Below are 14,731 nucleotides of genomic sequence, written 5' to 3'. Positions count from 1 at the left end.
TGTCCGCCGAACTCCGCCGTGCGCGATACAGAGAACAGAGGAGATTAGTTAATGTGCGACCATGTAGAGACAGAAATTACACTTAAACTGACATAAACTTATGTAGTATGTGTAGTTTTGTAAAGTAACTATGTAGTTTGCATAGTTAAGTAAAGTCCACAAAGTCCAGTAACCATGATGACCTTTGGGTGTCACATGGGAACATTAACAGTGGTCTCCTGGTGAGTGGGTGGGTGGATGGATGGATGGATGTTTTTCTTCTTTACATTTGTTATCCACATACTTTTACAGTATTATACATTATATACTTTTATAGGCCTGTTATACATACAAGAGCTAAAGTACATTGACATTCAAGAATATTATTCTTCAGGAAGTTTCTTCCTGCCACAAGTAGGTTTTCTAAAATAGAAGCACATAAATTCCTCTCTGCGATATTACAGTTTCACAGTGAGCACCTGGTTCAATTTCAAACAGTGTCTCCAGTAATTACTCTGTGCTTGGGGACAAATCAAATATTTAAACAAACTTTGGAGAATGGGAGAATGTTTGTCATGACCCACTCCTAATTAACAGAGCTCTGCCAAAACATTAGGGGGCAACCAAGGATCCCTTTTGGCCCTCACAAAAAGGAAAAAACTCAAACCGTGTGGGGAAATATTTTTTATGGTACCTGCCATTTCTCCAAATAGCTCCTCTAGCTGCTTTGATTAAAATGTGCAATGGTGTAATCAAAAGGTAAATGAACCCATGCTCTGTAATGCCAAAAAAAAGAATGAGATGACATATCCAGGGAATATTGAAAGAAATCAAAGATGTGATTGTGAATGAATGGGCCGTACAAGCTGTGTCCCTGGTCAGTTGGCAAGTCATCGGTCACTTTGCACATGCCTAAGGTGGGCGAAACTGGATGACGGACCCAGATCTTGCTCACCACAGTTGAATCATATCTCTCATCCCCATTTGGCAGCATACACAAGTGCTCAGCTCCTCAGTGTGCCAAGTGCGCTTCTGCATGCATGAATATTGGTATGATATCTGAGGATGGAAAAATGTGAGACGACAGCTTTGAAACTTATGTCTGTCACTTTCTGTGAGTGTGTTAAGTATGCAAATGCATGAATATAGCCAGTTTTTGTGAATATTCTACTATTTCTGGTACAGATTATAAAACAACCAACAACACAAATTATTGAAAGCCTCTATGACCCATATGTTTATTCTCATCACAAGATCAATCAATCAATAAATCAATCAATTTTATTTATAAAGCCCAATATCACAAATCACCCTGCCTCACAGGGATTTACAGCATACGACATCCCTCTGTCCTTAGGACCCTCACAGCAGATAAGGAAAAACTTCCCCCCAAAAAAACCCCTTTAACGGGGGGAAAAAAAACGGTACAAACCTCAGGAAGAGCAACTGAGGAGAGATCCCTCTTCCAGGATGGACAGACGTGCAATAGATGTCGTAGAGAACATCTATCGGTATGAGATCGCTGCTTGTTCTCGCGATATTTCGGCCGTGCTTTGGAAAGCAGAGCTAGATGGTAAACAAACATGGCACCACACTGGTAAGGTAAGACAACACATTTACATGTCATTTTCTATATGTTCTCTGACATTTATTCTAACGATATGAGGCGGTCTTTGTGGAAAAAAAGCTTGTTTAGTGGACTAACATTGCACTTGAAGTATGCCCGTTCACTTATGTTTTAACAGGTCTGACGTTTTTATGCGCCCCGGCTGTATCTAGGCTAACGGCTAACATGCTAACTATTATTTTTATGTCACTAGTCACTTGAAACAAATTTAGGATGATAGGAGACAGGTTGAAATAAACTGAAATTTCCCTTTAATTGATTACTTTCTTCTGGCTTCAGAGATAAATACAACTGTGTATCATCCGCATAACAATGGAAATTTACAGAGTGATTTCTAATGATATTACCTAAAGGAAGCATATATAGAGTAAATAGGATTGGTCAGAGCACAGAACCTTGCGGAACTCCAAACCAAACTTTAGTACGTAAGGATGAAAACGATCAGATAAATAAGATTTAAACCAGCTTAGTGCAGAACATTTTAGACCAATTAAGTGTTCCAGTCTCTGTAGCAGAATTTGATGGTTAATAGTGTCAAATGCCACACTAAGATCTAATAAAACCAGTACAGAGACAAGTCCTTTGTCTGAAGCAATCAGAAGATCATTTGTAATTTTAACTAGTGCTGTCTCAGTGCTATGATGCACTCTAAATCCTGACTGAAATTCCTCAAATAAATTATTATCATGTAGAAAATCACAGACCACAGTTGGTGTTTTTAAGCAACACTTTGGGGCAGGACTTTTGCAAGACATCGGGGGATTTGCGATGGTGGTTGTGGCGAAAAACTAAAGATGTCCTGATTCCATCAGGACATCTTTCCCGATATGGAAACCTGAACTTGCATATAAGCCTAGTGATCTATATTCTACTAACCCTATATGGATGTGAAATGATTGCTAATGTTGTATGGCATGGCTCAAGTTAAACCCTTTGTAAACCATAAAGAAATTTCTTCATTCTTTCATAAGAAATTTCTTCATTCTTTCATTCATTCTCATTCAAAAGTTTTGAGTAGTGGGACTTTCCCATGTAAATATTGATAAATTGCTGACATTCCAGTGGCTAATGTTACACTATTTACTAGAAATCAGTTCTTCTACACAGCTCTAAAACTGTAGATGCTGCTGGTTTATCTGGCTGTGACACTTAAGTTTATTAATTAACTATGTGGTATCGGATCAGTGCAAAGACTTGCACACTCACAGATTTCTAAACCAGCATCGTAGACAGTATTGGACACCTTTTGGATAATGGTATCAGATAATGGTATCAGTATTGGAGTAACTGTAGACATAATTGGGTATTTAAAGCCAAAACATTATCTTTCTCTAACGTTTTTGTGCCTAAACATTACCACACATCAACCAAAGCGTTCTTGGCTAGTAAAGAAACATATCTGCTACATGTAAAATATACAACCGTTAAATATTTGTGGTTGTAGAAATGTACAAGGCCAGCATTTATTCTGGGGACTGGGTTGATATTAGTCATATATGAGAAGAACTGTGCTGATCTCAGCTCAGTGTGACTTTAAAGCCTCCGTTCAGGTTCAAGTGAACACACTGCATCATTCCACCCAAGGAAAGCTCATTTCCACCAAAGGAAATGAGCTTTCACCGCAACCTTGGACTCCTCAGTTTCTCCACATCTCATCAGCCCTCAAGGTCCCCAGTGGCGATGAGATACAGGAATCAATATTTTTTTGCCAAACGACAAGTTTTAAGCATGGAAACCATTACCCTTACTGGCACTAAGTGGCTGGGAACGACTGCCACTGTGATTCCTCTAAAGGCAGCTGCCTCCTCAAGTGGACAGCCATGTAATTTAAGGGAAGCCTAATGCAGCCTTGATGCCACCTCATTAGGTAAAGCCCCTTTTAAGCATTCACTCCTACATCTCAATTCACTGATAACTTGCTCAGACCATGTTCTGAGTCTCATAATACATGTTAAATACTGTAGATAAGGATATTTAAGGAGATTAAGGAGATCTCTTTTAATGGAGAGAAATATTTGATAGTGCTGTGGGGAAGCTGAAAATACAGCATGTGGTATATTAGAATATTGGACAGGAATGCTTCTACTTAAACTAAGTACAGCATTTGTATGTCATGTTGCCAGAAACAACTGTTAAAGGCAGTTGGCAACAAATGACTATCAACTTTTGGTATTTATAGTAATTAGATGAAAATTTCAATAAAACAGTATAACAAGAATCAAGAGGTTAAGGCAAGTTGTTAAAGTAAGAGTCAGACTACATGCTCAGCACCACACTCAACAAAGAGAGGTGTAGGACTTACGAGGGCAGACTGCAGTAGGGCTGTAGAACTTTATGTGTGCATTGCATGTGGCACATCTGCTGTAGGGCATTATTGACTTTAGTTGGAGTAAAGTTCTCTCTCTGGTGTAGATAGTTTTTTTCTGCCATTTAGTTTTTTTCTCCTTGCCAGTGTATTTACAGCCAAAGCTCCCTATGCTGCTCTATTAAAAGTCTGCACTGCATGTCAAACTATCAAACTCAGAGATAGCCAGCCCAAGCCATGTCTTCAGCAGACTTGTTCAAACTTGAGAAGCACTGTTCTAACATTAGTTTATTAATGCAACTCAAACATGAGATCGACCGCAGCAGCCCTGCGTGACACTGGTACATGCTCTCTGTGGGCTATTAGAAATCCTTTTATCTGAAGAACAGCAGCACTGTTAACGCTGAGATAGTGCAGGCTTTGCAATGAGAAGTGTGGTATCAGGGTTTTACAGGCTAAACTAAAAATTTGAAAACAAAACTTTTACAAACACAAGAGGTGAGTGCTCTTGCTCTAAAATCAATACGTGAAATTGCTTGTGATTTCTTAGAGACAGGCACAATATGGGAAAGTTTCCAAGACCTCAGCACAGTGTGACTGTCCAACAAATGCTGAGAAAGTAAGTTTTCCCAGTTGTGGTGCCTATATAGACTGTAGCTATAGCACCCCATACCTGAACAATATAGTGATAAAAGCTGCTGGTCTAATCTGATAAAATTGGTCTGCTAGTCTTGTCAGCCTTAAATACGCCTTAAACATGACTGAACATTTCATTTTTTCATGCGATAGGTTCAGTATGTTTTTGGCAGTGCTTTGTGGACATTTTTTTACCAAGTACATTTCTAATTTATTACAGTGATTCAAATGGGTCTCACATCTCATTGTTGGCTGATAAAGTGAATACAAATTGTGAATATTGTCAAAATATTGGCTAAATTATCGTGTATATATGTACTGTATCTTCAATGTAGAACTGTAGGTATAGCCATCAGAAACCTGCTGGGTGCAGGCAGTTTTCGAATTGCACTGGGGCTTTTGGGGGAAACCCTATTTTTTGTGTGTGGGGCATAGGAGGGTACTGCACACATGCACACACATACATAAATGCCCTTGCCTCAGTGCAAAAATATACTATCAATCCATTTTAGTTCATACAGAGAATATTTAGCCATATGCAATAAGGAAACTGAAAAAGTATTCATGGTTGCAGTGTGGCTGAGAAACAATATAATACCAAAGCACAGTGGACAGGCAGTTCTTTGTATTACTTTGTTAAAGAGACCAGACCTAAGTTGCATCCCATAATGAACTCACAACCTTAAGTTTAGACAGTATACAGTGTGGGCAGGGATAGACAGCATTGTGTTTATTAGGCACAAACTGTATTATAATTGTTCTGCATAAATAAACACACACATTAACAAGTGCTTTACTATTAGCATATTATTTATTTCAGGAACCTAACTATACAGGAAAAAATATAATTATACAGGAGAAAACACCAGTGGTACCCAAAACAGTGATATTTTAGAGCTCACCCTAAATTTCTCAAATGAGGCTTTCAGGGGAGCTCATGTCTCCTTCAGGGGAGCTGAGCACCCTGTAGCTCCCCTATTTTTCAGACCCTCTGTGCAGTTGACAGGTAGACTGCCAGAATATACCTGCATTCATTTGTGAGCAGCAACTATACTGTTACAGTAATCAAAACTGTTGTAATGAATCAGCTCCATCATACTGCCTACATTTTACTGCACTGATTTTGCATTTTTATTGTTTGCAAAAGCCCACTTAGTGTGTGTTATTTATTATGTTGTCATGTAATCCATGCTGCCACATCAAGCATTCTCAACAGGTGAACCATACTGCCAAGTGAAATTAGTATTATCTTTAAATGTGACGTGACATGAATGTTCCTAACAGACATGCTTGATTTGAATTCCTAATGCCACCTGCGATCTTTAAATCCCATTTTGAATGAATCCTACAAAACACAAGAAGCACAAATGGAAGGAGGGGGTTGGGGAGGAATAGGTCAGGTTTATTGTTCTCTGCATGTATTAATACACATGGTTTCATTTATGGGCCGTAACATGATTAGTTGTAGTTATGCTGCTGTGAGGAACGTTGCATTAGTCTCACTCTGTCACCTTTGTGGTGCAGAGAATTGCTGAATTAAACCACAATATGTGTTTACTTGCACAAATTAGCTGTGCAGAAATGTTGATTGTTGATGTTACATGTACTGGTACAAACTGTATTACAATTGTTATGCATGAATAAACACACACATTAACAAGTGCTTTACTATTAGCATATTATTTATGTCAGGAACCTAACTATACAGGAAAACATATCTTTATACAGTAGAAAACACCAATGGTACCTAAAATAGTGATATTTTACTGGTGTTTTCTCCTTTATAAAAAATAAATTTTCCTGTATAGTTAGGTTCCTGAAATAAATAATATGCTAATAGTAAAGCACTTGTTAATGTGTGTGTTTATTCATGCACAACAATAGGATAGCATAACAACATAGCTTCATTGTGGTCATTATGGAAATATTAGGTAGGTACAGGGCTCGACAGTGCGAGCGTTTCACTCACATTTGCGACTAAAAATAGGTGTGTGTGAACTGTAAAAAATATTTAGGGGCACATGTGAGCATAAAAAAAATCAGCTGAAGCAGCCTATATTTTTGTCAATTAAAAAAAATATGATAATATAACCGCAAACGTTGGAGGAACTCCAGCCGCCTTCCCTCTTCCCTCTTCCCCGTGTGACACGGTTAAGAACAACACCGCCCGTGGAAGCGCCGCGAATAGCCTCGAAGCGCCGAGAAGTGAAGCCAGTTTCCTTTCGGCGCCCATGTTGTCATCCACACCGGCCGCGCTGCGCAGCTCCGCCACCGGCCCTGCAGTGATCATTTCTGCGTCTGGTCTATTTTCTGTGCGAGCCGCGAGCAAATGTGTCAAGCTGGGTAGTTACCCATGATGGAAAAGCAGCCCCAAATGTGACGGAGACAACAGCTGGGAGCAGAACCGCTTGTCGACCAGCGTGGAGAAATACGCGTCTGATGTGAACGGAAGTGCTCTGGCTCGCGGGAGAAAAATATGAATTATACAGGAGAAAACACCAGTGTGCTGCGCTTCGCAGGCAGGGCAGGCCCTGGCGTTATGGCCGGTTTTCTAAGCCACCGTTGGCACAGTGAATAGGCCTATAGTCCCACTGTCGGCAGCGTGGAAATAAGTCAAAGTGTGGAGGAGACGGACCGGGAAAAGCGGTGGACCTCCGGGGAGGCCTGCTCCGTTCTCCCTGCAGTTAGGGACCATTCGCCGTGGTACCGCTGCTGGGCAGGGTGGAAATAAGTCCTGCAGAGTTTCAGAGGACCTGGAGAATGTTTTAGGATAGTAATAACATCAGCGTTTCCGCTACATGCACCACCACTCTGAGACATCTGTGCACTTGTACAGCGCAGCAGTCATTATAGTGAGGAGAGCAGCGGTGAGGGGAGTGGGGGAAGGCTCCTATGTAGGGATGCACCGAATATATTCGGCCGAATATTGCAACAAAACACACATTCGGTATTCGGTGGAATAAGTGAAAAGCAAGGCCGAATAATAGCGGCGTGTTTTGATGACGCAATCAAACAGCGTGCGGTGACGGACAGAGTAAAATGTTGGCAGTGTGGCGATAAACAGTAATGGCGAATCCCGCCGGTTGCACATTATAACGGCTTACCGGCGAAGAAGTCCGGCTCCAGGTGAATAACTTGTTGTCATGACTGTACCAAAAGTACCTGAACAGCTGAGCCATGGCGGCATGTGGCGTATCAGAGGAGAAACTTTAGGGACTGTTCGTTACTTACGAAGGGACTTGTCAGGGGAGGAGGGTGGCTGGTTGATTTTTATTTCATTTATTTTGATCCCCCCTATGTTAATCACTTATTGATGCTGTTTTTGAAGTATGAATAAGTCAATAAGTAATTTATACCATTGAAATATCATTGATGTATCATAGAAAAGTGATTTATCTTTTTATAAATGACAAAAGGCACATCTGCCTCAGAACCATGATACTCCCCCCCCCCCCATATAATGAACATTATATAAGATAATCATATTGCAAAGATAATATATATAAGACAACATTAAAAACACAATTAAATTGCAATACTTTTTCAAAACCTGATGATTTTACCTTTCTGTATATTTTGTATACAAATTCATTCAATAATTTTTTTTCCCATTTACAAGCAAAATTAATTAAAATTCATGAAATAATTTTGCTTGTAAATGTCTATTTGCATCACGTTTATTACGGAAAACACATTATTTGATCAATTTACATTGTGCCCCTAAAGTTCTTTGTGCGCTCCTTACTTTTTCAACTTAGGAGCACATGTGCTCCTTGGGGAAAAAGTTAGCGTCAAGCCCTGAGGTAGGTAGCTTAAGAGACATATAGAGAGAAACATATTTATAGATGGATAGATAGATCCCTAAAGAGACTTATAGAGAGAAACAGATATTTATAGAGCGATAGATAAGTATAGACAGAGATAGATGTATAGGTAGGTAGGTAGATACACAGACAGACAGACAGACAGACAGACAGACACAGGTTTGTAGCTAAAGACACATCTAAAGAAAAACATGTTTATAGAGAGATAGATAGGTATAGACATAGATAGAGATGAATAGATGATAGAGGGATAGGTAGCTAAAGAGTTATTTAGAGAGAAACAGATCATTATAGAAAGATCGATAGGTAAATGTATAGAGATGGGTAGATAGGTAGGTAGGTAGGCAGGGAGACATAGAGACAAACAGATATTTATAGAGAGAGAGAGATAGGTATAGACATAGATAGAGATGGATAGAGGGATAGGTGGCCAAAGAGACACATAGAGAGAGAAATATATTTATAGGGAGAGAGATCGGTGGAGACATAGGAGAGAGATAGATGGATAGGGAAGTAGGTAGATAGATAAATACATAATAGATGGATAGGTAACACATAGAGAGATAGATAGGTATAGATGGATAGATGGATGGATGGATAACATATATACATAGCTTTTTAATGATAACAATAGAGATATAGAGCCAAAGAAAGAGAGAGGGATAGGTGGATAGCTAAAGAGATAGATATAGAGATAGATAGATTTTGACAGAGATGGATGGATAGAGAGATAAAGATAGATACGGAGGTGGGGATATAGAAGGAGACATAGAAAGATATACAGAGAGATCCATAGAGATAAATATACTGCTGGGTATATACGCTGTTTATATCAAATATATCCACCACTGTTAAACCCAGCCTGGCTCCAACCACTTTACAATAAAAAAGGCAAAACTGTGGAAGAAACTGGTAGACACAGAAAGATGGGTATACAACACTCCAGTTCCTCTCCTCCAGAGCCTAGTGTGAGAAGTCATTTGAAAGTGACCAAGCCCCCTCAAACAGCGATTTACCGAGCCACAGGGATGAGCCTACATGAGGTCTGTCCACAGGGAGGGAAGGACAGATGGAGGCAAAGATAGAGATCGAGACAGAGAGAGGATGAGTGGGAGGAGAGCTGACCCTTAATTTTCTCCCTGAGCAAATTTTTAGGGAGGGTATTACAGCAGTAATACCTTAACTCCTATTACACCCAGCCCTAGCCTTGACAGCAGCGATTTTTAAATGAACACTGCATTTGTATAACTCCCTCCATTCCTCCCAGTGAAAAAGTATGCACCATATGCACTAAGAGTGATGCTGCTATTAAAGCTGTTACTCCTGCTTCTATTTTGTGTGCCGACATAAAATGATGTTGTGCAACCAAAAGTATGAGGCCATTTAATCTGAAAATACAAAACATCCAACTGACAAGGTTCTTCCTCCTGAAGCCTGGTGTTATCGCTACTGTCGGATCTTTTAAAGTTGCAGATGAAGCTCTATATTTAGCAGATTGTGCAACAGTTTGAAAACTCCGTTTGGACTGAAGTTTTTTTTTTTTCTTCTTTTTTTGAAACTGTGGACTTTGAATCAGAAAAGACCAAAATTACAGCTGTGGCAACATTTTGTTTATTCAATTGAACACCTCCATCCCCCAGGCAGTATATGTAATTAAAAGTTTCATTTGCTAATCAAACTCAAGAAGATATTTTGAAATGCTTGGGCTGTATTTTATGTTTCCAATCATCTTTGCCTGGTATTATTGAAGCACTCATACAAACATTTTGCTAATGCCATCAGTTTTCTTCCCCCATTGGGTTTGGATTAATAAGAAGTAAGGTGGACTTTTAAGATTCACTATAGTTTGAGGATTGTTTAGTTACTACATTATGATAGTGAAACCTGTTTGGAATTATTGATACTCAAGCCCAGGCTGTAGCCATGGATTCCCCCCCCCCCCAATATATATTATAATTACTGCCTTGCAAAACGCATCTCCATGTGTAAATGCCTCTTTATTTTGTCAGATCACCGGTGCCCTGGCAATAGCAGAGCATGTGACCAGCACCAGGAGGGTATCCCAGAGTTCACATGGACCATAGTAGCTGCAGGGGATCTACGAGAGGGAAGGAATGAGAGAAGTGAAAAGAAGGCAGGAAGCCCCCAGGGGTGGGAGGAAGGTAAGAACGAAGGTATCACATTCCCCCTTTGCAGGGGAATTTCATTTTTCAACAAACTTCTTTCAGTCTTCTCATACTTTGATAATCTCTGCTCATGTTGAACTTTATAATTAAACATGACCCATTGCTTTTTGAGCATTTTTGTCATGGCAAGCTGTTTCGGCGCTGTGCATTATGGGGTGCTATTCTGTTCGCTTTAAACTACCAGCTTAATTGTATCAAAGGAGACACTAAACAGGCACTGAAACAACCTTGCTTTGAGCCAACCTCCAATTTGAATACAAAAAAGAATGATGCATTATAGCATGTTTTCTAAAGTGCTATTGAGATATTACTTTTCATAAAGTTTTCTTAGGTAAAGAGCTGAATATAGTTTACTGAGCCAGTAGTCTGCAACATCTTGTATAGGCCCCCGCCTTCAAATCTCCCATATCCTCCGGCATCATTCATTTTCATACCTTGGAAGATGAGAAAACAGTTTCTGTCGTCTTATCTCCTGAGGTGATGGTGAAATGGAGGGAGACAGAGGGGTCTATTTATTTCCTTAAATGTTTTTTTTTTCCTATCATGAGTCTGAGACCAGATGGGTGGAGTGCTGGATGAAATTGGAAAAGTGAAATATATTGACTGGTTAGAGAAAAGAGTTGGTGTGAATGGACTGGATAAATGATTGATGTCTGTCCTGTGTATCTACTTTAAGTTGTAAATGAGGTCAGAGTGTGTGTGCGTGCATGCGTGCGTGCGTGCGTGCGTGCGTGTGTGCGTGCGCATGTGTTTGTGTGTGTTGGTTCAGCTCGGTGACTAAGGCATCACTTGCAGGTTTATATAATTTAAGGTAAAAATAGAAACACTTTAACACCCAGCAGCAAATAACACAGAAGGTCCGTTGATTTGTCTTTGTCATCAAGATCAATGAAAACAAATTACTTACAGGCAATAAATTGTGTAAATTTCTTGGTGTACAATATTTCCACTATGCCATGCCTTGTTCTGACTCGGGCTGCAGCTATTGATTCTTTTAGTCATCGAGTATTCCACCAATTATTCTGGCAATTAATCGAGTAATTGCATGAGAAATACTGCATGTTTTCATGAAATTACATTAGCTTTATTTAAGGACAGCAGTAATATATAAAAGAGAAAATAAGAAAAGCCTCTGAAACGAGAGCAATGAGCAACAAATTTGTTTCCTTCTTTTGAAAATCTAACATTTCTATTGCTTTAATTGCTAAAACATTTGTCTGCAGTGTGCACTTTAACAGTTGTGACAGATCAAATGATGCATCTGCTGTCTGTAAACTCAGCTGCTTGTTCATGAACATGGTGGAACCCTCTGCACAAAGCTGTCAAAAATACAACTCTGCGACTTCCTGAAAAAGAGTAATTATTTTATTGATATTTATTACAAGGCCTTCATAAACACCATACTTAAAGTTCCTATGACTGGGTAGTTTAGACTAATTCATTATGGTCACGGGCTGCCTTACACCTGATAACTGCAATCCAAATTAATATACCTGCTCCACTCAATTTGTGCATTTAGACTCCGTATTCTACTGTGTGTGTGTCTGAGAATGATTTACAGCAGGTGTGGATGTGTGTGCGAGTGTGTGAATGAGTGTGTAATGAGTGTGAGAGTGTTAATGTGTGTGTATGTCTAACATAACATGAATGAAGCTCAGCCTTTAACAAATTGACTACAGCATTTTATTTTCCTTGGGTAGCTACTATCTCCAGCAAAACTTGGCAATACACATTTTCACATTATACATTGCCAGATAATGTTAGTCGCCGCATTGATTTCTGTTATTATTCAGCCATTATAAAGCCCTAATACATGTATGTTCTTTACATGCCTCATGAATCTCAGCTAGCAATCATTGATTAAGGTTAAATGCAATTAAATGTGATGTTAAGATTACCTTGTTGTGTTGGGTCCGATCTTCATGCATACACTGGATGTTTTCTACTTAGATGTTGTAGTGTTGAGGATGTGCTACTGTGGTATGCTAACTCTGTTTGGCAATGCACACACTGAACTATATTTTCCTTTCGTTCAACTTGTAATGATCCCACACTTGTGACACTTTATGGCGTTTTCTTTGGCGTGTCTCCTTTTGTCTCTTGCTGTTTTCGTGTCCCTCTTCCTCCACTGTTTTGCAATCCGTGCTTCACATCCATGTTACAGCTGTGTAGGCTATCAACAGCTGAAGTAATGCAAGCGTATTGTGCAACAGAAGTAACCATCCATGCGAAACACAGTGCTCTGTATAGCTGTACTGGATTTAACGAAGCCTCATCTTTATTAGTCTTTAGTAATGGAATTACTCGAGTTACTCGAGGCATTGTTTCAACCCTAGTTCTGACAGCCCAAAATTCGGAGGGCCCAATTAGTCCAAAAAAATACCCCGTTGTCCCAAAAGCCAATTTTTTGACTGCCCATTATCCCAAAAACAAATGCGTATGCACCAAAATTCAATTTGCCACACATTCACTGCAGCATTGTTGACACATGTAACGTATCTGTGGTTTGCAGAAATGAAAAATGCAAACCTTTTTTCTGGTGATTGGGTTGTTTAACCACAGGGAGTGTGTATTTAGGTAGAAACAGGACTTCGGAGCAATAGGCATTTGTTTTTGGGATAACGGGCTGTCAGAGAAATAGACTTAGAGTCTGATGGGACATTTTTCGAACTAACAGGGTTTCAGAAGTTTGGGCCATTGGAACAATAGGTAGTCTCCATTTCCACATCCTAATATAACCATAACAGACAGTTTGACCCAGAGGGGAAGCTACTTTCCAGGAAAAAGTGTCCCTGCTGGGTTTTGTGTTTGATTGGTGTATGAATATTTTCACATCACCTTTTTGGTCGTGCCTTAAAAAATAATTCTTGCTGTTTCATTACATTTCCATACATGCTTAGGATGTGGATCTATTAATTCTTTAATACGATAAGGACATATACTCTCCTAGCAACCAGGATTACTCCCCAGTTAAGAAACAAAATGATCAACAAATTTTAAAACGATTATTATTGAGTTAATCCTAAGGATGCAAAATCCTCAAGACTGGAGGGATTCAACTAAAGATATATGATTCCACACATATTAAAGAGATTATCTATGAACCAATGTAATTTAAGGGGACATCCATAACAGTCATGGTTAAAGTCACACATATATATGTGCAAAAGACAAAATTTAAAAAAAAGAAAACCAAGCTGATCATGATTGAAGGCTGGCAAGACAGAGTACAAAGGAAATATATGTGCATAATCATGTTCAAGCCCTCAGTTAGCCACAATACAGTCGGCGTGTTCTGAATAATTGAGCTGGGCGAGCTGCTGTCTCCACACATTTCACTGGCGCTTGCAATTTAAAAGGCATGGAAATAAGGGATGAATACTTAATGGCTGTGATGTGTGGAATTGCTAGAGCTGTTTCCTACAGTATCTAACTCATCAGCTGCTGTAAGATGTTCAACTTTGAAGCCTGTAAATGGACAGTGTTTCTTTTATCCAGAGATACTGGTAGTTAGCTTGAAGTTGGGCAGACGCAAACTGACAAATCACTGAGGTTATCGAGATCAGGTACAAGTCCAGCCTCCATAAACACAGGCCAATGAGCAGGCATTGGCGGGATCTGTTGTTTCAGACCTGCATACCATCTCGACATAAAAAAAAATGTAAAAGCAGAGCAGCTAGTGATAGCAGTCATAGCAGGTATATCAAAGTCCAACCTACAATGCAGTATTTCTGATATCCAATTAGTCCACTTTGACAAGTCTTGCTGGATTTAAATACTTATGAACCACAGAACAATGAATATAGCAAATAGGTGCCTGTCTTGCTGGAGGACACAATAACACGTGTAGCCGCAGGGGATAGGGAAAAATAAATTGACGGAGCGGAGATGTGTTGAATAAAATAATGTGGCTAATAATCTGCTTTGTAGTTGGAAGAAGTCATCTCAAGATAAATTAAATGTGTCACTACTCTCAAACATGGGCAGAGGCATATTCTCCTTCTTTATTACTCCTGTAACATTATCCCCATCACTCACAGTCGCTATCTTTGTCAGCTCGGCTGCCTGTTCCCCTAGTACAAACTGACTTCTGGTGGCATGCGCCTCTGTACAGCATCTCTGCATTAGTTTTAGTGCTCCCAGGACATTAAAAAAATGGAGAGATTAATTAATT

At 39.5% G+C, this 14,731-nt stretch overlaps 1 protein-coding gene across 2 annotated transcripts in view; it reads left to right on the top strand.

Annotated features, from left to right (window-relative positions):
• Positions 1-14,731, top strand: part of alk (ALK receptor tyrosine kinase) — a 487,049-nt gene that overhangs the window by 198,547 nt on the left and 273,771 nt on the right. The window contains exon 3 of one of the 2 annotated variants that reach the window (XM_049596824.1): positions 10,381-10,533. In XM_049596824.1, the coding sequence (XP_049452781.1) occupies positions 10,381-10,533 (153 nt within the window). Of the gene's footprint in view, positions 1-10,380; positions 10,546-14,731 lie in introns of both variants that reach the window. The other variant, XM_049596823.1, reaches the window with a different exon arrangement.

This window comes from Epinephelus fuscoguttatus, linkage group LG14 (genome assembly GCF_011397635.1).
Source record: "Epinephelus fuscoguttatus linkage group LG14, E.fuscoguttatus.final_Chr_v1".
In the NCBI taxonomy this organism is placed as follows: Eukaryota; Metazoa; Chordata; class Actinopteri; order Perciformes; family Serranidae; genus Epinephelus; species Epinephelus fuscoguttatus.
Note: the sequence above shows the minus strand (reverse complement) of the source record. Positions and strands in the feature narration are given on the sequence as shown.